Here is a 27073-nt window from a genome sequence, read left to right as displayed (position 1 = left end):
ACCTGTTACCCTGTATTCCCAGATTTCAGAAATGAACTTTAACATAAAGGAACATGAACAATTTCTCAATCAATGACCAATCAGAGTCTTCAGAGGCAGGCTAATCATTTGAGGACCTATTGTTATTAGTTAGAGATGCAGACTTTTCTTGGCCTATAGTACCAAGCAAGGCTAGAATTTAGATAGTCTTCCATCAATTACAATATCTCTAAAACCTTTATATCTATATGGTCTTCACACAAATCTGTACACAGGCCATTTCCCAGGTGTATTGGTCACAAGGACCTTCCTTTTCTCACACAGGCTCTGCATGCAGTCTCATGACCTCACATGGACTTGAGCTAGTTGAAGAGAAGTAAGATTATAGTCTGCCAGCATGGACTAGCTCTTCTGACTTTCTCTAGTTGGTATCAGTAGGTGGGACTTCCTAACCCTGCAGGTAATGTTAAACTAGGGGAAGAACTAATGTATAAACCAGGTCTATTTATTTTACAGAAATAGGATCAAACCTAAGGATAAAAGAAACACCCAAGAGCTGGGTAGTGGTGTCTTCCTAGCTGCTCGGGAGACTGAGATCTGAGGATCACGGTTAAAAGCCAGCAGGAAAGGCTATGAGACACTTATCTCCAACTAACCACCTAAAAATCAGAAATGGAGCTATGGCTTAAAGTGGTAGAGTGCTGGCCTTGAGCAAAAGATCTCAGGCACAGTACCCAGGCCCTGTGTTCAAGCCCCATGATTGACAATAAAAAAGAAAGAAAGAACCAAAGCTACACCTACTTATTTTTACTTCAGAAACCAATTATTTTGGCATCAAAGTTATGAAGAAAACAAAACAAACCCTTAGACTTCTACTAATATGGCATGTTCACATGAATTCCCTCTCTCCAAACAATAAGAAGCAGTCCTAACTTCTAATAGGCTCTTGGGAATAGAAAACAGAAAACTCACCTTGTCCTTTGCTGTCTTAGCTCGGCCTATGTAATCCCTCATGAGGAAAATTAACGAGGACACATCAGATTTAGCCAAATTCTCATCAATCTCTGTTATGAGCACCCTGTGAACAAGACAAGTTTCTTTAGTAAAGAAGTGCTTAATGAGAACTCTTAAGAACCCATTCCTAAAGAAAAATGTAGCTGTGCTGTTAAGATTATACTTCAATAACTTAAGCTAAAGGGTTTTCTATATTTTGTGCATCAAATAATTGATTTTTTATGAGTAAGGGGGAAAAAAACTCATTCCTATCCAGGCCAACAATTGCTAAAAAACTAGCTTTTGTCTGCATGTGAATGTGTTCCTCCTCCCATAAAAAAGGAAGAGAGCTTAAGGAAACTAAAAAAAAATTATCTTGTCTTTTTTTTTTTTCTGGTCCTGGGGCTAGAACTCAGGGTCTGGGCTCTGTCCCCGAGCCCCTCTGTGCTTAAAGTTAGCGTTCTACCACTTGAGTACAACACCACTTCCAGCTTTTTCTGAGTAGTTTGTTGGACATAAGTTTCACAGACTTTCTTTCCTAGGCTGGCTATGACCAGCAGTCTTCAGATCTTACTCTCCTGCCTGAGTAGGTAGGATTACAGATGTGAGCCACCAGTGCCTGGCTTTTGTCTGGCTTTTAATAGGACATAGTACCTTCCTTTCCAACTAAAAAAAAAAAAAAACCCAGAGAACAGAAACTTCCCTTAAAAATCCCCTAGCAATGAAATGAACTGACCATCTAAATGACTGGCCTTCATAACTAACATGAAAGCTAGAAATAGACTTTATGAGTAGCCTTTCTTCTCTTTTTTTATTTTCATTTTTATTGTTATTACAAATATGATATACAGAGGAGTTACAGTTAAATAAGTAATGAGTACATTTCTTTTTGGACAAGGTCAACTCTTCCCTTGCTCTCTCCCAGTTTTTTCCTCCCATCCCCACTCACAAGCTGTATAGTTCATTTTAAATATAATGTCCAGTGAAAAGCACTGGTTTTCTTTTTTTAATGTTTTTTATTGTGAAAATGCTGTACAGAGGGGTCATAGTTACATGAGCAAGGTAATAAGTACATTTCCTATCGAGCTTTGCTACCTCCTCCTTTGTTATTTCCCTACCACTGCTTTTCTTTTTAACAAGCTGTCAGTTGCTGTTGATCCAGAAGCCATGCTTTGAGCCTAAAACAATGAAATATCTGAGTTAACCCTAGTCCTCCTAAGGAATCTAACCTGAGATGTCTTGGTCTACAAAATTTCCTACTCCAGGGCTCCTGGGACAACCTCATGGTTAGTATTGCTACCATGAATATGACTGCTTCTTAGAAGGTTGTTTTCCCAAGAAGCCTCTCAGATTCTTAGGCATGGGAATTCTTCAGTGATTTTGCCCTAGAGCTTAACAAAATATCTAGCTACACTTAAACACAATGAAACTCGCTAAACAGACAGAAAAAAATGAATCTAAGCTCTCTACTTCACCTAACAGCATCTTAGAAAGAGTCTGACCCTCTGTCTCCACTCATCACAGCAAGGCAGTGGGAATGAGGAGATGGCACTTACCTCGTCTCAGGAATCCTGTTGGTGTCTCCTGAGTGTGTAAGATCACTGATGTTATAAGAGGTTGGAAGTAAATTGATATAGTAAATTAATGTGACTGATGCTCATGTTTGTGAAGCTGGGTCTTATTATTTTTCAATATACAAATTGGAAAGCAAAGGTCAGACCAAGTTTAGTGACTGGCTTAGCTTACAAGGCCTATATAAATATGTAATATATAAAAATATACATAAGTAGTTGGTCCAAGGCTTAAAACAGGCCTTTCATCCTCAACTCAGCATTTTCCAAAGGCCACAAGTGCTTTCAGCTCTCCTCTGAGTGTGGTTCTTAACATCATCCCCAAATATGATTATTGATTATTGATAGAATAAAAGGCTAGTGACCTGGAGAAACAGCCATTTTAAAGAAACATGTTCTCTTCTCCCCCAGAAAACTCAGTCTTTCTGGTGGCTTCTGTGCCCTTTGAGCCTTAAAGTGAACATAAGAAAGGACTCAAAGGCTTTCTACATTTAGGAGACTTTGCTAGCCATTCTCTCTTTATCCTGCAGGGAGATCACAGGTTGGTTAACTGAAGAGATTTTCTTATTTGGGCCCTGCAGAGCCTCTGGAGGGCAGAACCACAAGAAGGGAGTCCACCGTTAAAACGTCCTCAGCAGAGGAATGGCTAGCTAGGATTCAGAAGAGATCTGAGTTCTACAGTAGTGTGAGGAAGGCTGTTGAGACTTGTTATTTCCTTTTTCAGTACTGGAAATTGCCAGAGTGACATCACAGAAAAATCAGATAAGAAATACCACTGCAGCCCTCACACTATCAAAGACTGGCAAGAATTACTTGCTCTTGGTTGTTCCTATCTTGCTTCCTTGTCTTTCTATCCTTCAGCCACACGTATACCATCTGTCCTCTACGTTTTCATTGTGATCTTTTACTCAATTCCTTCAGGCAATTGTGTTTTAAGAATTAAGTTCACTGGGTGCGAGTCAGGGAAGGAGGGACATTGTCCAAAAAGGAATGTACTCATTACCTAATTTATTTAACTGTAACTCCTCTGCACATCATCTTTATAATGACAATTTTTAAAAAAGAAAACTAGCTGGGCACTGGTGGCTCACACATATGATCCTAGCTACTTAGAAGGCTGAGATCTGAGGATTATGGTTCAAAGCCAGCCCGGACAGAAAAGTCCATGAAACTCTTATCTCCAATTAACCCCCAGAAAACTAGAAATGGGACTGTGGGTTAAAGTGGTAGAGTGCTAGCCTTGATCAGAAAAGCTCAAGGATAGTGCCCAGGCCCTGAGTTCAAGTTCCACAACCAACAACCAAAAAAAATAAAACTTAGAAAAATTCAGAGAGTTCAAAGGAAATGAAGTGGAACTAGACAGCAGTTGGATCAGAGGTAAGATAAAGTACTCTGACTTCTCACAGTCCTCGTTTCTACCATTCAGTAGAATCTACCCCATCTCCCTCCTTCCCACCAGTCCAATCTGGGGAAAAGCTGATGAATTACCTATAGTCCGAAACAAGATGGTGCGGGTTCCCATGCAGGTGGGCCTCCACTGTTCTTCTGTCCATCTTTAAGATCCGCTTAAGTAGGTCAAACCGCCCCATTCTATAGAGCAGCTCAGCCAAGCCCGGGATAGACAGCTTCCCTCTTTCACGTAAAGTATCCAAGAGGTCCCTGACATTAGGTAGAACCTCATCTGTAACAACATCCCGGCACAAAAATAGCAGTCTCTCCCTCTCATCTTCATCGAGTGCCTCTTCCACCTGATGGATGACTGCAGAAGGTACCTGGCACAGTGCCATGATAAAGAACTGCATCAACAAAGTTCCCGTCCACTCAAAAGAGAGCCATAGGTCTTGACGAATCAACTTCATTTCTGAGAGCTTTCTTCATTTCTTTCAGAGTTCTTTCCAATGGAAGAGTTCTGTCAGAGAGGAATTTTCTTTAAACCCTTTTATCAAAGTAATTTATGCCTACAACTCAAAGTATAAACACTTCCTTTTTTTACTGGCCTTCCTGAGTAGATTAAATTCCTATTTTAAAATCTAAAAAAAGGATCCTTAGTAGACAAAGCCAAAACCCAAAAATGATCAAGAAACCAAGAGACACAAAAGAAAACCTACATGTTCAAGGAAATGAAACTAAAGGCAAAATACTCCAAAAACTCCCATATGGCTTATCTGAACTTTTCAGAATGTAAAGTAGGCTATTACAATAATGACAAAATTACGATCAGTGAGATCATTGACTTTTGGGGGAGGAAAGGAAAAAAAAGCCCAATGACTAAGCGGGTGAGTGGGGAAAGTACTGTCAGAAGAGTTAACTCTCCCATAAGAACTTGAAGAAATGGGGGCTCTGTTAAAGATAAGCTCTTTATGGTAACACAAATACGTCTGTCCTTTCCCATTGCTCTCCCACATAATTTCTTTCTTTTTCATAACTTTTTTATTGTCAGGTGATGTACAGAGGGGTTACAGTTACATACATAGGGTAGTGAGGTACATTTCTTGTCAAATTTGTTCATGCCCAACTGTAAGCCTTGCCATCCACCAACAGCTCAGGCCCTTTTCATAACTTCATTATGAATGCCTACACGGCTAAGCTATGATCCAGTCAGATTGTAATCAGGTCTTCAGATCCTCTGGAAGTGAGAGAAGGTCCAGAAGCTCACTACCCTGCTACATTGGGCATTAGAACTCCTCGTGGTGTCGGTGGGAGGGCAGAAGTAGAATGCATGTGAAGGTGGTGGCATGGGGGTGTTTTTGTTTTTGTTCTGGTGCCAGCCCGGGGTTTGAACTCAGGACCTGGGTGCTGTCCATGAGGGGTTGTTTTGTTGTTTTTCTCAAGGCTAGCATTCTACCGCTTGAATGACAGCTCCACTTCTGGAATTTTACTGATTAATTGGAGATAGGAGTCTCATAAACTTTCCTGCCCAGGCTAGTTTTGAACTGCAATCCTCAGATCTCAGACTCCGGAGTAGCTAGGATTACAGGCGTGAACCACAAGTGCCCAAATAGTATGTTCATTCTTAACTTCTACTGGAATTCAACAGTATTTTTTTCTAAACTTTAAGTTATAAATAATGCTTACATCTACACTATTTTAAAGTTTTATAATTATAATTTATAATAAATTGGTTCTTGTGCTCTGGGTAAATACCTTGTTTGTTACCATGAAATGATAAACCTAACCTGAAACCAAAACAGTAACTGGAAAAAAATACCCTAGCTTGAAGTTGATAATGGTTGCTCTGTATACAATTGTACTTACTACTAGAAGAACCCAAATAAATAATAGGGGGAAAAAAATAAAACAAATAAGAGGTCATTAAACATGGAGTGAAAAATACTATTCTAATTTGACAGGTTTGAAAAAGAACCAAACAGAATTATGAGAAATGAGAGGTTTAATTCTCTATTTTCAAAAAGTCTTCTAACTTTTATAATTCATAACTATAAGTGATATAATAACACCATAAAGAGTTAACAAAATCAGATAGTGGTTTAAAAAAATTATCTGCTCAGTTCATTTATGGCTTTGACTGCTTTCTACCAGTCACGCACACTCAGCAAGAACCCTGGCATGCTGGCATGCTGTCTTCCCTCTGTGCTAATGGTGGGGGGGGGGGGGATAGTTTGGCAGCAAAATCCAAATTACTCAGAGGTAGCATCTGGCACACTGAAAGAAAATATCAAAAGGAAAATACAGATTGGCATAGACACAGGTCACCTACATGAAGCAAAATGTCAGTGCCAAATAATGTTAAGTGTGTAGAGGGGTCTTTTAGCTCAAACCAAGAAATTAACATCAACATTCCTCCAATACTATCAAAGTCCATAAGGTCTTCAGTAGCAAACTCAAAATCCCCACAAAAAATCCCCAATCCAGCTTACGGTATGTGAGGCATACAGAAAATGTTCTCCTCCTCTTCCTCATTCTCCCCTTCCTTTTCTTTCTCTTCCTCCTTTTATGACTGTGAGTCACTATGTAGCCTGGCTGGCCTCAATTTCACAATCTTTCTGCCTAGCCTTCTCATGCTGGGATTTCAGGCCTGTACCACCATACTCAGCTACGAAAGAACTTCTGCTGGAAGGAAGCTCATGCTAAAAATTACTATGATTGCCAGGTGCCAGTGGCACACACCTCTAATCATAGCTACTCAGGAGGCTTATATCTGAGGATTTCAATTCAGAGCCAGCCCAGGCATGAAAGTTCACAAGCCTCTTATCTCCAGTGAACCACCAAAAATACCACTGGAATTTCCAGCTGGAAATGGAGCTGTGACTCCAGTGGTAGAGCACAAAAGCCTTGGGCAAAAAAGCTCAGAGACATTGCACAGGCCCTGAGGTCAAGCTCCAGGATGGCACAGACACACACCCATGCGCACACACATACACACACACACACACACACACAAACACATAAACAGAATTCATATCCTAGGAACATATATCTGAGATAATTGTAAATAAGCCTAAAATTTCTTTAAGAAGATAAGGAATACTTCTGCAATAGTATAGACTGTATTAATGGTTCTTATTCAGAGTAATTTTGCCCCTTATGGGATATTTGATAACATCGGAAGACATTTTTTTATCACAAAGTGCTATATGAGCTAATGGATAGAAGCCAGGAAGGTTATTAAACATCCATACTCTCCCTGTCCTACCCAGCCTAAATACCATAGCACTGAAGCATTTTAAGGGAGTTCCTTTTTTCTTCAGATACTTTCATTCAGTTGCTCTTCCTTTTCCACTTTGGTACACACTGTCCTGACCTACAGCAGCTAAAACACAAGATTCATCAGTTCCAGTTTCATTTCTCTGGCAGAAATCACGAGATCACCACCAATGGCTGCTTAAAATTCAAAATAGAACTTAAGTCCTTAGAGTTTATTTTTACAACACTGGCTCAACTCATAAAAGAAGCATCAAGGTCTGAAAATAGAAAACACTCCAGACATTTGCAGCAGAAAATTACCAAAAAAAACCTGCTGAAAAGGATGAAAGAAGGGAGTCTAGGCTGAGCTTTCAGCAAGGACTCCTGAGGTCCTTAAAACCACCTTGGCTGGGGCCAGGACAGTGGGCAGTCAGGAGGCTACCACTGGAAACACTGATTTTAAAGATAACCTCTCCAGAGCAGAACCCTGAGACCACAAGTGGCCCCATCACATTGCCTGTTTCATCCAAAAAGCTGGTGACTAAATGCTGCTCTCCAAACCCCATACCACTACACTCTTCTTGCCAGCAAAGAAACTAAGAAAAGCAGCTAAGTATTACCATCCACCTACTTCCTTTGCAAATCTTGTCTGTATTCACCCAACTGGCAGAGCTTAATCATATCCTAGTTGCAAAGGAGCCTGGCAAGTGCAGTTTACAGAGGTGAGAATGAACCCTGGCTAGCACAGAAGTATATTTTCATGAGGGCATTTATTTCTCCTTTGTGGCAAATCCTCCATACAGACAGTGTGTGACTCATGGAGAGCACTTGTGTTGTGAGAGAATGAATGGTAACCATCTCCCTTTTTTTCCCAGACTACAACTTGAAATATGTGCTTCAAGCTCTCTGTGCCCAGTGCCTTCAGTCCCCCTCAATCCAAGGATAAAAACAAGGAAATCTTTTGCTTCTGAGAGCCAACATTATAATACCTCAAGTGAGCAAATAGACATGGTATACCCAGAACATTCCACTTTTAGCATTCAAGTCTTGTATCCCAGGAAATCCTTCTGCTAAGTGGGCTGATTGGTTACGTTTTACCAGCCTCAGAGTCTGAGCCTTCTCTACTTGCATATCTATAGTAGCAAGTAGTCCAGAAGGAAAAGAGGGAAATATCACTCTACATGGAAGCTGACATCAATAACAGTATGGACTCCAACTTCCCATGAGCCTGTCCGGAACCCTGATCAGCAACCTCTTCCACAACCTTAAGGGAGAGTTCCAACCTTCATTGCTTTCTTCATCGATCACCACCTACTGGCACCATTTCTCATCTGGTGACCTTGCCACTTAAAAGGTTTGAGTTTCCACAGCTTTCCCCACCTGGCATTTTTCTGTCCCTCAGTTTACCTAGGACCATCTCCCTTTTCTCTTCTTGTCTGCACCAAGCCTCTATACCAAAGCTTTCATCAGGGCTGGGAAGGTGGCTCAGTGGTAGAGCGCTTGCCTTGCATGCATGAGGCCCTGGGTTTGATTCCTCAGCACCACATAAGCAAACGGAAAAAAGCCGGAAGTGGCGCTGTGGCTCAAGTGGTAGAGTGCTAGCCTTGAGCTGAAGAGCTGAGGGACAGCGGCCAGGCCCAGAGTTCAGGCCCCACAACTGGACCACAATAAAACAAAAAACAACCAAAAAAAAAACAAAGCTTTCATCAGTCTCGTATAGACCCTAGGATGCCTTTCCTCACATCATAAACATGTTCAAGATTCTTCCATCTTAAAGAGTTGTAAAACAACAACAACGTAAGCCTGTGGTCCTTTGGACCAACCATTCTTACACTTTCTTTTCACATGAATCTGGAACTTCATGAAGGAATAGTCAGTGCTTCAATTTCCTCAACTTCAACTCCTCCACATCCCTCCACCTCCGCTGTCCCAAGGCCACATCTTTTCACCATGCTACACGGTGCCAATCCATCAGTAATGCTGATGTTGTTTTTATTTATTGTTTACTTAAATGTTCAGTAATTTATTTTTCAGATTTGGGACATCTATGTGTTTTAAATGCTGTGTTGGAATATTATACATTATGGTTACTGAGTTTTTGAATACTCCTTTAAATGGTGAACAAAAGCAAGTACCTCACTTACCTATCCTGTATTGAGCCCTGATATGCTGTTCTTGTCAAGGCCTCCCATTGACACCTTTCAGGACACTTAGAAGTTCTCAGACCCAGCAACCCTTCTTCTAGGTATATACCCAAAAGAAATGAAACCATCATCTCATAAAGATAGCTGCACTCCCATTTCATCACAGCATTATTCACAAAAGTCAAGATGTGGAAACAACTAAGTGCTCTTTGATGGATGAACGAATAAAGGAACTGGTATGTTGGCCTATCCAGGCCTACCAACTCAAGTGGTAGAATGCTTGTCTAGCAAGTCCAAAACCTAGGAGGGGAGTGGGGGGAAGAAAGGGGAGGAGAAACTGGTATATGGATACCATGGAATATTATTCACCCTCAGAAAGAGGAAGACATCCTGACATTAGCCACATGAATAAATTTAGAGTCTAGTATGGTTTAGATACCATGGAATATTATTTGCCCTCAAAAAGGGAAGAGTTCCTGCCATTGGCCACATGAAGAAACTTAGAAAATATTATGCTAAGTGTAAAAACAGAAAAAATGCGTGGATTCCTTTATATGTGGAATCTAAAACAAACTCAATATAGAAATGGAGAATAAACAGTGGTTACCTAGGCTGCCAGGGCCTGTGGCAGGAAGGAAGTGGGGAGATGTAGGTCAGAGGATACCAAGTGGAAAGTATGTGGCAAGAACAAAGGAAAGCTCCAATGTACAATGTGAGGACTTAGTTACCAAGTGAGTTGTATTTAGGACTTTGTAACAAAATGAGTAGACTATAGCTGCTCTTGTTGCAGGGAGAGCAATGGGTAACCACGAGATGATGGATGTATTAATTTGTTACCCTATAGCAATCATTTTGCTCTTTGTACCTTTCAACATCATGTTTAGTTTAAATACAGTAAATTTTATTTTTAAATAAATGGATAAAATAAGAAGTCTTCTTTCATTCAATTACCCTACCTGATGCTATTCATTCATCATTCCTTTAAACTCTTCTCCCTGAGTTGACTTCACACCACTGTTTTTTCCCTAGTTCTTATCTAACCTTGTCCAGCCCCTCACCTCACCTTTGCCTTAAACGCTAGTATTCCTTAATACCCATCTCTCACCTAGCCTCTGAGCACCCTCTCTATATCTACTATGGGAATGAGCCTTCTGAATTTCATGCTTGAACCAAATCACTTTAGATCAAATCCCCCAGTGATTCCTCGCTTTCTGTTGTAGTTTCCTTTTTTTTTTTGCATTCACAGCCTCTTATGATCAGTAGTATCTGTGGCCATTTATCAATATACACTTAACACAATCAGCTTCAATGGCACATCAACAAGTCTCTTTGCCATCTGCTTTTGCCTGGATTACTCACTCCACTTACCTGTCCAGCAAAATCCTCTCAGCTTTCAGGGCCAGGTGAAGCGCCCCCTCCTGCACACAGTCTTCTTGGGATAAGCCCCTACAGACTTGGCCAGTAACTTCTTGGTACCACCCCATACAAAGCTCTAGGAAGGCACGTAACACAGCCTTTTGGCACCCAGCACCTCTATAACAGGTCAAGTAAAAGAGGTAACCTGTAATCCTAGCTACTCAGGAATTGGATGAATGAAGTTCAAAACTTGCCCTGGCAGACAAATCTGAGAGGCTCATATCTCCAGTTAACCAAAAGCCAGAAGTGGAGGTGTGGCTCAAGTGATGGGGTGCCATCCTTAAACAGAAAAAACTGAGTATGAAGTTCTGAGTTCCAATACCAGGAAAAATGAAGTGACTTTGGTCTGACTTCTCAAATCATCTGGTATCCAAAACACATAAGTTTCCCTGTACTCAGCAGCATGGCAGTCAGCCTTACTGATTAGCCTGTGCAAATACATGCTTAGCATGCCATTCTCTGTCCACCTTTCAGTGAAGTCAGGGCATAGCATGAAGCAAGTTCATGTCTACTGAGTAGACAAATACAACTCCACAAACCTGGCTGGGGAGTCAATGCTGTTGCTATAACCAATTTGGCAGCTAATGAAAAAAAATCTCTCACTTATGGATATTTTATACCTAAGATTGTGCCTGAATACCATTTTATACCCTTCCTTGAACTGTTGATAATGACAATGTAAATCAAAGAACGGTCAACTCAAAATTCTCTGTCCAGCCAAGCTTTATTCATAAACAGAAGGCAAACAAAACACTTGAGGAAAAATGAAAAGTAAACAACTTATCAACACCCAAACAGCACTATAGAAGCTACTCATAGACATCTTACACACAGAGATCAATATGAACATGAAAAAAAGTACATAGGACAGATCCTGCTAGATAGATAAACATAGGAGAAACAGAAGAGGTACAAAGCCAAAGTTGAGAGGGAAGATGACAGGAACTACTGTATACTTCTGTATTCAAACACTCAATACTAATGGACTCAATTCTCCAGTCAAAAGACACTACGCTCTTCACAAAAACAGCCAGGAACTTAACAAAAAGAAAACTATAAACCAATTTTTTCATGAACATAGATGTGAAACTATTAAAATACTTGCTAACCAAATAAAGACAACCCTGAGATACCACCTTACCCCAGTCAGAATGGCCCACATCCTCAAGTCAGCCAATGACAAATGCTGGAGGGGATGCGGAGAAAGAGGAACCCTATTACACTGCTGGTGGGAATGTACACTTATACAACCACTTTGGAAAGCAGTCTGGAGGGTCCTCAGAAAGCTAAATATTGATTATTTCTTCGTTGCTTTGTATGTCCCGCCCCCACAGTATAACCCCTGCTTTCACTGTATTTGATGTCGGTATAATTTGTGGAGGGGAAGGGGAAAAACAAATCGTTTAAGTAGGGATACGGAGGTGGACCCATTGCAACAATGAAATGTACAAGTCGTTATGTCGAAAAAAAACTTTACAAATTTGGTGCAGGGGGTGGGGGGGGGGGGGGAGGAGGGGAGGATTGGGTGGGGGGCAGGGGGAGGATGGGAGGGGATGGGAAGGGGGAAAAAAAGAGGAGGCTACAATGCTTGATAAAAAATGTACTCATTATCTTGCCCATGTAATTGTAACCCCCCTGTACAGTATTTTCACAATAAAAAAAAAGAAAGAAAGCTAAATATTGACCTCCCTTATGACCCAGTCATACCACTTCTAGGCATCTATCCTGAACAACAGGAACCAGTATACAAGCACACATCCACCTCCATGTTTATTGCAGCACTGTTCACAATAGCCACGATATGAAAATAACCCAGATGTCCCACCACAGATGAATGGATCCAAAAATTGTGGTATCTAAACACAATGGAATATTATGCAGCCATTAGAAATGACAAAATAATGGCATTTGCAGGGAAATGGATAGAACTAGAAGAAATCATGTTGAGCAAAGTAAGCCAAGAGCAAAGAGACAAATGGTACATGGTCTCCCTGATAAGTAGATGTTAAATCCAAAATGCTAGGTGACACGACAAAATTAACAGGACTCAAGAAACAAAGGACTTCCACTCACCTGGTTGAATCACTACTAAATAACTCATGCTGCTGATCACATGTATGGTATATATGTGTAGACCGGAGGGGAACCAGCAAGATGACACAGAACTAGAGGGAATCAGGGAAAAACATATAACAGTGGGACCCATCAGCTGCACTGGACATTGACCAAAATGAAATAATGGCAGTGATGGGAGGGAGGAAACAGGTGGGAAAGAGGTAACAGCTGATGCTATGCAAAACAAAAGAAATGTACATACCACCCAATGTGGAAGAAATAACTGTATCACAAAACTCATAGAACTCATACATGTTATAGACCGTGATAGACAATTTGCTCCAGGAAAAGTTAGAATGTGTTTGTGACTTTAACTGAGCATCACTATTCCACAATACTGTGAAATTTGGGAAATTATGTAACCACTTAATCACAATAAAAAATTTGAAAAAATAAAAAAATAAAAGCTAAGAAAAAAATGCTTTCTAACCAAATTCAACTAATCCAAAAAAAATTCATACACTATAACCAAATTGGTTTCATCCCAGGGATACAAGGCTAGTTCAAGGGACAGACTGGTTCAAATTCATGATGAATGATAACCAGCTTGTTTACAGAAGGCCTAGGCAGACAACATCTGACGTAGATTCTCCAGGGTCAAGCATAAAACTTGAATTCTGGGTTTTAATAGTGTGTTATGGCCAAGGATTTATGCATAGCTCTTTTTTTTTTTTTTTTTACTATTTGTCTTCCCCAATTAGAAAGGGAGCTGCACACAGAAGAGGGAAAACTTCTGTGTAATTCTATTACCTAACACTAGTAAGTGCTCAGTAAATGCTAAAGGAATTGGTTAATTTTTTTAATCCATCTCCAGATCATTTTGGTCATTGTTGCAGGGAATTTGACTCAAGTTCAGAGGCACTCAGGTAAGAGATCTTGCTTCAAGTGCCTCTAAAACAAAGATCTGACTTTAACAATTATTTTTGGAAATAAAAATATTCAGTAAAAGTAAAAAATAATTTAAGTCACAAGTATAAAGATAATACACAAAGCTGGGTGCTGGTGGCTCATGCCTGTAACCCTAGCTACTCAGGAGGCTGAGATCTGAGGATCACGGTTCAAAGCCAGCCCGGGCATGAAAGTCCACAAGATTCTTATCTCCAATAAAACCACTAGAAAACCAGAACTGGCACTATAGCTCAAGCAGTAGAGCACTAGCCTTGAGATGAAGAGCTGAGGGACAGCGCCCAGACCCAGAGTTCAAACCCCACAACCAACAAAATAATAATAATACACAAGATTTTCACAAGTAGACTTATAAAATCATTACCTCAGAAACATGTTACCTAAATACCTACCAGGGCAGTTTCTCAGTGTATCAAAAAACTGTGGAATACCTAGATAAAAATGATGGTGGGTTCACTTACTCAATTAAGAGTTCACTATAGAAGGCACAATTTGGAATGTACAGATGAATATGGTATCAAACTGGTACAACTTAACTGTTCTATAATAAGTACTAGATTACCAAATTGACAACTCAATATCAAGAATAAGAAAAGAGTCAGATACTAGTGCCTCATGCTTGTAGTACTAGCTACTTAGGAGGTTAAGATGCAGTCTAGGCCAGCCAAAGAATAAACTCAAGAAATTCTTTTCAACCAACAGTGGGAGTGGGGGAACGTGGCTATCATGGAAGTCTGAGATTGAGAGGATCAATGTTTCAGGCTAGCCTAAGGCAGGAAAGTCTGTGTGACTCCATCTTAGTAGAACAAGCAGGGCCTAGTGCTGTTTGTCAACACAGCTATGTGGGAAGTGAAAAAGAGAAGGGTGTGATCCAAGTGCAAGCTATTCAATTAGTGAGACCCAGCCCGGCGCAGGTGGCTCCTCAGGAGGCTGAGATCTGAGGATCATGGTTCAAAGCCATCCTGGGCAGCAAAATCCCCATAATACTCTTATCTCCAATTAACCACCAGAAAACCAGAAGTGGCACTGTCCCAGGTCCAGAATGCAAGCCCATGACTGACAAAACAAAAAATAAAAAATAAAAAGGCACTCACTTTGTACAATTAATACATACTAATTCAAAAGAAGCAGTAATGGTCCAGTCAGAAGAAGATTCAATAACACAAATACACATAGTTACAATATTTACGTAAGACTATATGTATTTACAAGACTATATAATTACAAGACTACATATTTGTATGTGTAAATAGCTATAATACTATGTACACATACAAAGAGTCTTGTAATAGTTACAAGTCTGTGTATGTAAATAGCCTTTATTTAAAATATTTTTTTTAGTTCAAAGAAGAAATTATTTCCCTAACTCAAGAACTGAGGGAGAACAAACATTCAGTGCATCTAAACAAGCCGAAGAATGAAACCTAACAAACATTCAGTGCATCTAAACAAGCCGAAGAATGAAACCTAAGCTAGAGATACACCCGTTCTCAACACCAAGAAAAGTGGGCATTAGAGAAAGATTAAAAACACTGATGCCAAAGAAGAGGAATGTCAGGTGGAGGAACACACAGAGAGATGAATGGAACAGACAGCAGTTCTGAAATTCAGTTCATAGAAACTGTATCATACCAAAAAAGGAGGGAGCAAAATAGACATTATCTAAAGTTTATCTCTAAGGAATGGCCTGGAGAGGGGGGGATGGGCTTTCTGTATTTAGTCTTACAGCTATTTAACTCGGGTAATTATATTACAACTTGCTGGCAAAGCTTCTGGAGAGGTGAAAGTGCAAAGCTAGCTCTGGAGTTTGTGAGAGGACAAAGGCCAGACTGTCCTGAGGTTGAGTGGACAGCCTTCACAGAGGAGATGGCAGGAGGGAAATACACAGGGGAGCTAGGGCCAGTGCCTCAGGGGGGGTCACCCCCGCACACCCCCCTGGGGCTGGCCCAGCTCGCTCTCCCTCTGTCAGAGAGGCCCTCTGGGCTGCCCAGGCAGATCACCCAGCTTGGCCTCTCCAACCACGCAATGAGGTCCTGACGTCCAGAACTCAGCCTGGTCCACAGCAGCTCTAACTACTGCAAGGATTACACTGAACTAAAGGCAAGGACGCATCTCAGGCTATAAATATGAGTTAAATCAGCCCGTGGAACTCTACAGGAAATAGCCAGACTTGACAAGGGAGCTGTCACCCCAAACGGAGTCCCTCCCTGGAACTTAAAAGACTTCAGAAAGTTCACAGAAAGGACCAAAGGCAGAAATGGAGGCGGGGGGGGGGTCCGTCCTTTTCTGCAGAGGGGGGGGCGTGCCCCAAGTATTCCCCGGCTCCCCAGGTGCCACCGGCCTGGAGAGAGGTGGCCCGGCGGTCAGAGTACTCACGCCGGGGGCCGACGCTCTTCCCACTGGTAGTGACCCCAAGCGCTGCCTGTCCTTGGAAAAACCGGATTTGGAAACGCTCGGGAGCCGAGGAGAAACTGAGGCAAAGGGTCCTAGGCATCAGGAGGTGGCCTCCCCAGCAGGCGTTCCGGTAACTGAAGGCCGAGCCCCAGGGCGCGTCCTCCGCGAGGCCGGCCAGGTGACGCGCCCAGCGGGGCGTGCAGGTGAGAGCCGTGGGAAGCCCACGCCCCGCCCCCAGCGCCCCGGCCCGCCGACGCCACCGGGGGCGCCCTGGCCACGCAAGACCTTCCCGGGAAGGGCGGCGGCGCGCCCCGACGCCAAGCCCGCTCCCCTCCCACTCCGCCTCGGCCCCGGGCCAACTCGCCAAACTCTGCCCAGGGATCCCGCCCTACGCCACGACCGAGCGCAGGAGGCAGGCGGACCCCGAGCAGACCCCGCGCCCCGGCGGACCTGGAAACGGATCTCCACAACATTCAAACCCCAAAGCCAGAGAAACTTAACCAAGAAACACTCCCCACTGGCGAGAAACACGTCTCCCAAACTCCCTCCCTCCCTCCCTCCCTTCCTTCCCTCCCTCTTTCTTGTTTCTGTTTTTCCCTCTTTCTCTTTAAATCTTCAGGTTGAGCCATTTGGGGGGGGTGATGGTCAACACAACTCCTGTCAAATAATTTAGGGTAACCACAAGAGTATGCCCCCCCAAAAAACCCCTCTTTATAATCTGAACTCGCTTGCTCTGAGGTTATTTAAGCATGTCAAGGTTAAAAACACCACCACACACGCCATCGCCAGGAACGAGTTTGACCACTCCCGTTGCACAAGAACAAATTTCAGAAGTTCGGCTCATTTCCTACAGGGTGCGTCAGCTTCCTGCTTCCTTCAACTAGTCACTGCCAACCGGCGCCTTCGGTCCTAGTGCGTCTCCTTCCTCGGCGTTACAGACAACGTGTCCTTTAGTCCAAACCCAAACCCAGTCCAGAAAAAGCAAACACGCGAATACATCCTCCCCATCCTTTCGGATGGTTTAATAGGAAGACTTGGACACGTTCTTGTCAGTCCCCCCTCCCATGTCCCCGGTACTTTGCGCACACACACATGTGGCCCCCCACCATGCTGCTGGGAGCCAGTGAGCGGAGAACAATCCCGGGCACGGAGTCTCGGCGGAGGACGGGAGCGCGCAGCCCGCCGCGGCGCAGCGACGCGCAGAGCACACGGAACACGACCCAACCTTCTGTTGGGGCCAACGTTTCCCTCCCCCCGACAGCTCGTCCCAGGCAGGGGGCGACTCCCACGACCCTATTCATCAACGTTTGCACGACGCTGGTGACCGGTCGCTAATCTCTGGAGCTGTACGGGGTGGGGTGGCTCCCGGCGGGTGCGGCGGCCTGGGATGCGATCCCTGGCCTTAAGATGTCCTCCCCGCGCAGGGCTGGCGGAAGCAATGCGGACTGAGTGCAGGAGACGAGGAGGTCGGGCTGGGGGCCGGAGGACCGCGGCCTCGGAGCTCGCCACTGCCCGGCGCCACCCCGCTCCCTGGCTCCCGCTGCCCACCCCGGGCCCCGGCGGCGCCGAACGCTGCCGGGACGACACCGGTCCGTGTGCCGAGAGGCACAGGGCCGTGCCAGCGGCGGCCCGGCACCGGGACGAACCTGCGTGAGTCAGGGGCCGTCCTCTCCTGGCTACCGTAGGGCACTCGCTTCCCGGAGGCCGGAGGGCGCAGGCAAGATGGAGGCGAGGAAACCGAAAGCACACAGAACGGACGTGGTACCGCCGACTGGCTGCCCGTGCGGCGCCTCCCGGCCCTCGCCCAGCCCTACCCGGCCCGCCGGTCACGCGAGCGCGGGGCTCCGGGCCTACTCTCACCCGGCCCTAGTCTGACACCGAACGGCGCCGGAGTAGGAAAGAAACCATAGAAACCATATTTTGTGTGTGTGTGCGCGCCCAGGCTTGAACTCAGGGCCTCCCTCTCTTGCTTGGGCTTTTTTGCTCTACCTGCTGAGCCACAGCTCTACATCTGGCTTTTTGCTGATTAACTGGAGTTTAAGAATCTGGTGAATTTGTCTGCGGGCTGCCTTCCAACCTTGATCCTCAGATCTCTGCTTCCTGAGTAGCTAGGGTTACAGGGATTTTTTCTTTTTTTGTCGGTCGTGGGGCTTGAACTCTGGGCCTGAGCACTGTCCCTCAGCTCTTCAGCTCAAGGCTAGCGCTCTACCACTTTAGCCACAGCACCACTTCCGGTTTTTTTGGTGGTTTATTGGAGATAGGAGTTTTCTGCCCTGGCTGGCTTTGAACTGCGACCCTCAGATCTCAGCCTCCTGAGTAGCTAGGATTACAGGCTGAACCACTGGAACCCAGCTAATCCATTTATTCTTAATGACTATTTTTTTTTAATTTACTTTTTGGTAAGATTTTGTGTGGCGTGTGGGTACAGGAGCTTTTGAGGATTAGAGTTAGGATTAGGGTTACCTGACAGTGGCCTCCATTACTTATCATTCCAGGTTCTTGGCATCTCAGAGAACTGAGTGAAACACATTTATTGAAGTGGAAGTAAAGAGAGTAAAGTGGGAATACACTCCATGGTGTGGGATTGAGCCCAAGCAGGACAGATCTATGGCCTAAAATGATGTCTGGACATCAGTTAAAGCAGGTAGTTATTGTGCAAAAGTTCTGGTGCTCCCTCCCACAGAAGTCCTTCTTGTGGACAGTTTAGAGTGGCAAGTGGTGGTAATACAGTAATTTTTTCAACTACCTATGTCCATTACCACAGTGCATTGTTACAGTGATTTTAATGATGTGTAGTGTATAAACGTAAGACCTAATTAAGGGTTTCTCTTTAAATGCTTGAGAATAGCTAAGTGCAATATGCATGTTCAAATTAAATACTATGCATAGTATGCACTGCAAGATCACCTGCATAGGTAGGAGTTCTGGTGTATCCAGGGTTGTGCCTCAAATAATAACAGTGAATCCTGGGTCCTCAAGAAATTGGTCTCCACCTCTCCCCCACCCCCCAATCCTCTCTACCCTACTCTTCTTCCTCATCAGAAGAATGCATACTCTTTTCAAGTACACCTGAAACATCCATCAAGCATTAAGGTAGACTATTGACTAGTCTATCTTAAAAGAAATCTCATGACATTTAAGGGGAGAGTAATGATACAAAAATAAAAATATTTTTTATTTTTTGTGAACATACTGTACAGAGGAGTTACAATTACATGGGCAAGATAATGAGTACATTTCTTATCAAGCATTGCAGCCTCCTCCTTTGTTTACCCTTCACATCCCTTGCCAGCCTCCCCCCAAAAATACTTTTTTATACTTAGAACTCATAAAATTAAATCCCCCAACAACAAATCCTCAAAGAAACAACTGCCCGATAAATAAGTGGGCTAAAGACCTAAAGAGAAACATCACTGAAGAGGAAATAAGAATGGCCAATAGATACATGAAGAAATGTTCAACTTCTCTAGCCATAAAAGAAAGGCAAATCAAAACAACATTGAGATTCTACCTCACCCCAGTTAGAATGTCTATAATCAAGAAATCTAATAACAGATGCTGAAAGGGATGTGGCCAAAAGGTAACCCTACTGCTTTGTTGATGGCAATGTAAACTTGGTTCAACCGCTTTGGAAAGCACTATGGAGATTCCTCAAAAGACTCCACATAGAGCTCCCCTATGACTCAGCAATCCCACTTTTGGGCATTTACCCAAATGATCACAAACAAGACCACACTAAAGCTACCATCACAACTATGTTTATCGCAGCACTATTTACCATAGCTAAGATATGGAATCAACCCAGATGCCCCTCAGTTGATGAATGGATCAAGAAAATGTGGTATATATCCACAATGGAATTCTATGCCTCCATCAGAAAGAATGATATTGCCCCATTTGTTAGGAACTGGAAAAACTTGGAAAAAATTATAAGTGAAGTAAGCCAGGCCCAAAGAAACATAGGTCCCATGGTTTCCCTTATTTGCAATTACTAGTATATGTCTGAGACAAGCAGAAATGGTCAGATAAGTTGATGTTAGGCTAAATGAACCCCAAGATAAGGACAAATGTTTTTTTCTTTCTTGCGATTGCTTCTAACACATTTAAAGATGATTTCTTTGTTGATTTGTTTGTCCCTCCCCCACAGTTTAACCCCTGTTTTCACTGTATTTGATGTTGGTATAATTTGTAGAGGGGAAAGGAAAAAACAAATTGTTTAAATAGGGATACAGGTGGACCCATTGCAACAATGAGATGTACAAGACATTATGTCGAAAAACGAACTTTACAACTTTGGCCGGGGGTGGGGGGGCTGGGGGTGTGTGTGTGGGAGAACAGGAAGGGATGGGAAGGGGAAACAAAGGAGGAGGCAACAATGCTTGATAAGAAATGTACTGATAACCTTGCCCATGTAATTGTAACCCCTCTGTACACTATTTTCATAATTTAAAAAAGTTTCCCACAAAAATCTAGCTTATATGCAATTCCCAGACTCATTTTACATTTGTAAAGATTTTAACAGACTATTTCTAAAATGAAACCCCTGTACATCTAATTGGTGCTAATAAAAATGTGAAAAAATATTTTAATAGCCTAGATACAGTCAACAAATTAAGACCTCCATTTGGGCACACGCACACACACGCGCGCGCGCGCACACACACACTTTCCACCATTTATATGATAAAATAAGCTGCACATGATGATGTGCTTTTGTCATCACAGCTACAATGGGAAACCTAAAATAGGCAGACCATCCTCCCCGCACATATCCAGAGTTTAAGTGAGACCCTATCTCAAAAATAACCTGGGCAAGCTAGGCACTGATGATTCATACCTGTGATCCTAACTATTCAGGAAGCTAAGATCTGAGAATTGCAGTTTGAAGCTAACCCACACAGCAAAGTCCGTGAGACTCATCTCTAACCACCAAAATGCCAGAAGTGGAGCTTTGGCTCAAATGGTAATGAGCTAGCCTTGAGCTCAGGGAGAGCACCTAGGCCATGATTTCAAGCCCCAGGACCAGAGCGTGCATATGAGTGTGTCCACATGTCACTCTATAAATATGTAAAATTTCTTTTTGAAGCAGGGTGTCACTGTTATTGCTTATATTGCCAGGCTAGCCTAGAATTTGGTTCTCCTTCATCAGGCTCCTCAGTAGCTGGGAATGCAGGCATATACTGCCTATACACACCCCCTTTTCACTAACAGCAAACAAAAAATAGCCAAAAATCCCTGAACTGTATTTTTTAAATGAGTATGTTTGTTTTTCTGCATTGATGAAGCTGATTGTTCAAATCCAGGCAAGTGAAAGCAGATTGGCTGTTCTGAGCTCCTAAGTGGATCTTGTCTTATTCTCAGCATTACAGTGGATGATCTGGCTAAGCCACATCCTTGAAGCTCTTTCAGTGTTAGTATTTTCAGCTTTCCTTTGACATTAGTCACATTTAGTAGCCATGACTTCTTGTTTCCTGCCTGCAGAGGGAAATCCAGGCAGCCAGGACTAAGGTGTGCACTGGCAGATGATGAGGCCTCCCAACCCTGCAGACATAATCAATTGGAGCCAGACACTCTTAACCTCTGCTCCTCTAATGCATCAGTGACCCACTCTCCACATTTGCCTCTCTGATCATTTGTGTCTCTTCCTAGACTTCAATTCCTTTGCTTGTTTTTTAACTATTGGTTCTGTCCTGACAATCCTTTTTTCCTCAACTGGGTTTTACTCCTCTCTTTCTACCACCACACATCCCTTGCCCGTGTTTCTCTAGTTTCTGCATCCATCCATGCTCTGCCATGTTTCATCAGTTTTCTGTCTGCTGTCTTCCTTTATGAAACACGAAAGAAGCATGCTGAGCACAGAATATGACCGAGAGAAAAGGTCAAGGTCAGTGGAAAGAAAAACCGTCAGAGCCTGAAGGCCATCAGCAATGTCACAGGGTTGGCAGTGACACAGATGGAGGCAAAGTCTGGGTCCAGATGTGGCATCTTTGTGTCATACTCTGCCCTGTGCTGGCCATGACCTACTTCCATTCTCCAATTCCACAGCAGGGAAGACTTTTCTCCACACGAAATAAATTCTTAAGCACTCTGGGTTTCCTCCTTTCATTTTAAAACATTTTTAATAATAAACTAGGAAGAAAATATTGTACTACATGAAGGCAACTAAACACAAAAGAATATGTACTGATTCAGTGCCTAATGCTGAAGTTAAAAATAGTGCTATTTCCCACAGCTCAGGGCACAGGCATTGCAGGAGAGTTTCTCATGCACACATCCCCTGAGGCCTACAAAGCTATCTTTATTATGGAGCTACCATTTGAATGGAGGCACGCAGTAAGTGGTAGCTATTAATATGTCTTAGGCATATTAACACATGCTTTATACACAATTAGCTCATGTAACTTTCTTGCAAAGAACATTATCCCTGTTTAGTAATAGGAAACCTGAAGCTCAAAAGGACAAAATATCAAGTAACCAGAGTTTAAAGTCACATACTGGTAATAATGGGCAGAGTTAGGGTCCAAAACCAGGTTGTCTAACTCTTAAGAAGAGGAATGTATTGGAGAAACCTGGTACATGTTGCTGGCCTTTCCACTTTCTACTAACAACCCCAGGTACTGACTGTCCTTAGATAATCACACCAATTGATCTCTAGCCTGAAATCCTGTGTTATCTTTAAACAGCTCTTTCCAGACTACTGGATTTTATGAAACAAAAATTGGAGCAAAAGTTTGTAGTTGCCAAACTTTGCTAGAGCAAAGTGAGAATTGAAAAATTAAAAAAAAATATCACCATGGGGGAGGCTGGGAAGGGATGTGAAAGGTAAACAAAGGAGGAGGCTGCAATGCTTGGTAAGAAATGTACTCATTATCTTGCCCATGTAATTGTAACCCCTCTGTACAGTATGTTCACAAAAAATTAAAAATTAAAAAATATCACCAATATGAATACATATCATCTACTATTCCTATAAGTTCACAATAGAGAAAAAATTAAAAAAATAAGAATAGGAACCAAACTGAGAATAATTCATTAAGTTGAGTACCTTGCATTTTATGATACATATAATACTTTTTCACACACTAAGGAATCATTTTTTTTTTGTCAGTTCTAGGGCTCAAACTCAGGGCCTGGACATTGGCCCTGAGCTTCTTTTGCTCAAGGTTAGCACTCTACCATTTGAACCACAGAGCCACCTCTAGCTTTTTCTGTTTATGTGGTACTGAGTAATCTAACCCAGGGCTTCATGCATGCTAGGCAAGCACTCTACTACTAAGCCATATTCCTAGCCAGGAATCATTTCTTATAGATCAGTACCTGTCCTTAATTTGGAAACCACTCTTCTAGAAATTCAGGCCTCACGCCTCCATCACCAGCTCTTACCCACATATCCAGAGTGGAAGTCCTTCATGGTTGTTAATGAACTCATCACAGTGGGCTTAACCCAGGTTCATCTTGCATAACCCCTGGTCCTCCATACCACTATGACTTCCACCCTAGCACATGTGAGCCTGCATTGTGTCCCATTTGTCAGACCAGTAAGGCCAGCAGGTAAAGCCCTTTGCCCTGTGCCATGCCTATCCCTGTCTCTGATAGTCCTCAGACAATGACTGTATTGCATTCATGATATTGTACAAGTCATGGTCACATCCCTCTAGAAACTACCACTCCTTAATGTGGGACTTAACGCTGGAGATTTTCAGTACGGTTTGCCCTTGAGTTATGGATGAGGAGCAGAGGACAATGCAGCCTTTGGTAGGCTGTTGGGTTCTAGAACTTCAGATGTTCAGTAAACAGAGTTCTAGACAGAGTCTGTGTGTGGGCATGTCTTCTTGCCCTCACAGACCCTTCCATCTCTCTAATCATTCATTCTTCCCACTTGGAGGGGTTTGCACAACCTGAAAACAATTTAGAACACAACCCTTCAAAACTCAGGGCTGCAACAGGGTTTCCATTCCCTGAGCCCAGGGCGGAACTACTCAAGGCTCTCATTCTCTCTCCACACTGAAGAAAGAACCAACAAACCCTGACTGCACAGCAGGTTTTCCCCGAGGAGGTTTTTAAACCTTAAAGGCCACATACTATCCCAAACTACTTAAATAAGCATCTCTGTGAGATTCAGGGATTAGATTTTAAATCTCCCCATATGATTTCAATTTACAGCCAAGATTCAGAACTGATCTAATTCAAATATGCTTTCTGCCTCTCTAGCTAATGACAACTCAATTTTGTAGCTGAAGAACATAAAGCCAGTAATGGGTGAGGAAGACTCACATCTACCTTGTGGCAGAATCAGGACAAGAACCCAGGCCTCAAAAAAACAATTACCCAGAGTTTTTTCTTTCCATCACAGTGACTTGAGAAGTGGAGAGTGAACAAACACAGAGAAGAGCTCAAGTCTCCTCTTGGCTAGTCACACATCCTGCCACAAAAGCTTTGATGCTCTGGAAGTAGACTCCATAGGGGAAGTCAACTGTATATGTGTATCATCAGACATTACTATAATTAGTTAAGTCATTTCCAAAACTAAGCCTGGAACTATAGCATAAGGATTAAGAATACTGACTCTGGAACAGTTTTAGATTTGAATGCTGGGTCTGCCTTTCATTAGCTATGTGACCGAGGCCAGTTCCATGCCTTAATTTTCTTGCCTGTGAACAGATAATGAGAGTAACAGTCTTCACCTCACAGAATTATTACACAAATTCAGTTAATCTTCAGACTAAGCTGGGCATATAGTAGGCACTGTCAACTCAATACTATATGCCTAGCATCATATTTATATATATTATATCGTAATATATACAGAAATATACTGAGATGAAAGACAAAGTTCGCATACTCAGAGCTTAGAAGTTGTACTAAGTCTGACACCCTTCCTCAACTTTTCTCCCAGTATTTGGTTATGGTAGCACATGTCTATAATCTTAGCTGAGGAAGGAGGCTTGAGAATTCAAGATTAACCTGGGCTACCTAATGAGACTTTGCCTCAAAAAATATAACAAGATTACTAACAATAACAATAATAATAAATGCAAAAAAGCAAGTCGAAAATTTTAAAACCCTGTTACAAGAGCCATTGATTTTTCCTATACAATGATTTTCTCTGGCATTTGTCACAATTACAGAAACCTGACCATTGTAGTATTTTTCCAACTTTTTGTTTTTGATGTACTAGGGTTTGAACTCAGAGCTTCATGGTTGCTATGCAAATACTCTAGTCATATCCCTAGGCCTTATTTTTCCAGCTTTTTGTTTTTTATTATTTTTTTTTTATTTTTTTGGTCCGGTTGTGGGGCCTGAACTCTGGGCCTGAGCACTGTCCCTCAGCCCTTCAGCTCAAGGCTAGTGCTCTACCACTTGAGCCACAGCGCCACTTCCAGCTTTTTTCTTTTTGCTTATGTGGTGCTGAGGAATTGAACCCAGGGCCTCAGGCATGCAAGGCAAGCGCTCTACCACTGAGCCAACTTCCCAGCCCCAGCTTTTTGTTTTAAAACATTCTGAAGCTGAGCTGAACTGGGCTCCAGTGGCTCATGGCTATAATCCTAGCTACTCAAGAGGTTGAGATCTGAGGATCACAGTTCAAAGCCAGCCTGGGCAGGAAAGTACATGAGACTCTTATATATAGTTAACCACCAGAAAACTGGAAATGGCACTGTGGCTCAAGTGGTAGAGCTCTAGCCTTGAGCTGAAGAGCTGAGGGACAGCGCCCAGGCTGAGTTCAAACCTCATGACTGACAAAAACCAAACAAGCAAAACTGAAAAACGGAAATAATACATGTTTCTTTCACCTCAAGACACCAAGTGTTATTATTTAATGATATTTATTTCTGTCTCTCTCCCCTCCATTCTTCAATATGTATCTCCTATAGAGTGGCATTCTCCTACATGATCACAATGCTACTGTCACACCTGCAGTAAGAGACTGAGTGCTGTGATCCTCTAGAATTCATCTGTTGAAATCGAATTCCAGTATAATTGTATTTGAGAGGAGTGATTAGGCCATGAGCTTGGAGTCCTCATGAATGGGATTAGCGCCCCCATGAAAGACCTCAGAGAGCTGGGCGCTGGTGGCTCATCCTGTAATCCTAGCTACTCAGGAGGCTGAGATCTGAGGGTCTCAGTTCAAAGCCAGCCAGGGCAGGAAAGTCCATGAGACTCTTTTTTTTTTTTTCTTTATTTATTTTTATTCTTTTTTTTTTGTGCCCTTACTGGGGCTTGAACTCAGGGCTATGTGTTCTTCTTTGGCTTTTTTGTTTAATGCTGGTCCCCTAAAACTTCTGGCTTCTTGATGGCTAATTGGAGATAAAAATCTCAGACTGTTCTGCCCAAGCTGGCTTTGAACCTTGATCCTCACATCTCAGCCTGTAATGCGGCTGTCGATTCTTCACTGGGTAAAGAATCTATCAAAACATCAATATCTTTTGCTGTCCGGGCAATCAGTGCAGCAAAAAGCTGAGCATATTCTTCTGTGGGGTTAGCTGGCTGGTCCTTGTTAATTGCTGATTGAATGTTATTAAATGAAGTAGGTGGACCACACTGTTGCAACACTCCAATGGCATTACAAAACTGATCTGCAAGCGAGTTCACTGCGTCTTGGAGCTGCGTGAGGCGGTCCGCCATGTTGCTCCCGCACGCAACCGGAGCTAGAGCCCCATGAGACTCTTATCTCCAATAAGTCACTCAGAAAACTGGAAGTGGCGCTGTGACTTAAGTGGTAGAGCACTAGCCTTGAGCTGAAGAGCTGAAGGACAGCGTTCAGACCCAGAGTTCAAGCCCTATGACCGACCAAAAAAAAAAAAAAAGAAAAAAAAAAGACTTCAGAGAGCTCTCTCCCTCCCTGCCATGTGAGGCCACAGTGCTGAAGATGAGCCAAAAAGCAGGCTCTCACCAGAGACCAGATTTGCTAGT

At 42.9% G+C, this 27073-nt stretch overlaps 2 protein-coding genes across 4 annotated transcripts in view; both read right to left on the bottom strand.

The window, feature by feature from the left end:
• Cflar (CASP8 and FADD-like apoptosis regulator) overlaps nt 1-17895 on the bottom strand; it is a 34514-nt gene extending 16619 nt beyond the window's left edge. Inside the window, exons 1-3 of one of the 3 annotated variants that reach the window (XM_013011960.1) lie at nt 17809-17895; nt 4032-4452; nt 952-1057 (exon numbers count right to left, since the gene is read on the bottom strand). In XM_013011960.1, the coding sequence (XP_012867414.1) occupies nt 952-1057; nt 4032-4402 (477 nt within the window). In that variant the 5' untranslated portion in view covers nt 4403-4452; nt 17809-17895. Of the gene's footprint in view, nt 1-951; nt 1058-4031; nt 4453-10699; nt 10791-16144; nt 16323-17808 lie in introns of those variants that run through there. The other 2 variants (XM_013011968.1, XM_013011976.1) reach the window with 2 other exon arrangements.
• Nucleotides 17896-26515: 8620 nt separating this feature from the next.
• Nucleotides 26516-26790, bottom strand: LOC105984308 (mediator of RNA polymerase II transcription subunit 21). The gene has a single exon (XM_013014487.1). It carries the CDS (start codon nt 26783-26785, stop codon nt 26516-26518), a length of 270 nt encoding a protein of 89 aa, XP_012869941.1. The 5' UTR covers nt 26786-26790.
• Nucleotides 26791-27073: the final 283 nt, after the last annotated feature.

The sequence above is a fragment of the Dipodomys ordii genome, unplaced genomic scaffold, assembly GCF_000151885.1.
Source record: "Dipodomys ordii isolate 6190 unplaced genomic scaffold, Dord_2.0 Scaffold1, whole genome shotgun sequence".
Taxonomy (NCBI): Eukaryota; Metazoa; Chordata; class Mammalia; order Rodentia; family Heteromyidae; genus Dipodomys; species Dipodomys ordii.
Note: the sequence above shows the minus strand (reverse complement) of the source record. Positions and strands in the feature narration are given on the sequence as shown.

What these genes read in the sequence shown, in the direction of transcription:
- LOC105984308 (XM_013014487.1), bottom strand. Translation starts at nt 26,785, where the DNA reads ATGGCGGACCGCCTCACGCAGCTCCAAGACGCAGTGAACTCGCTTGCA.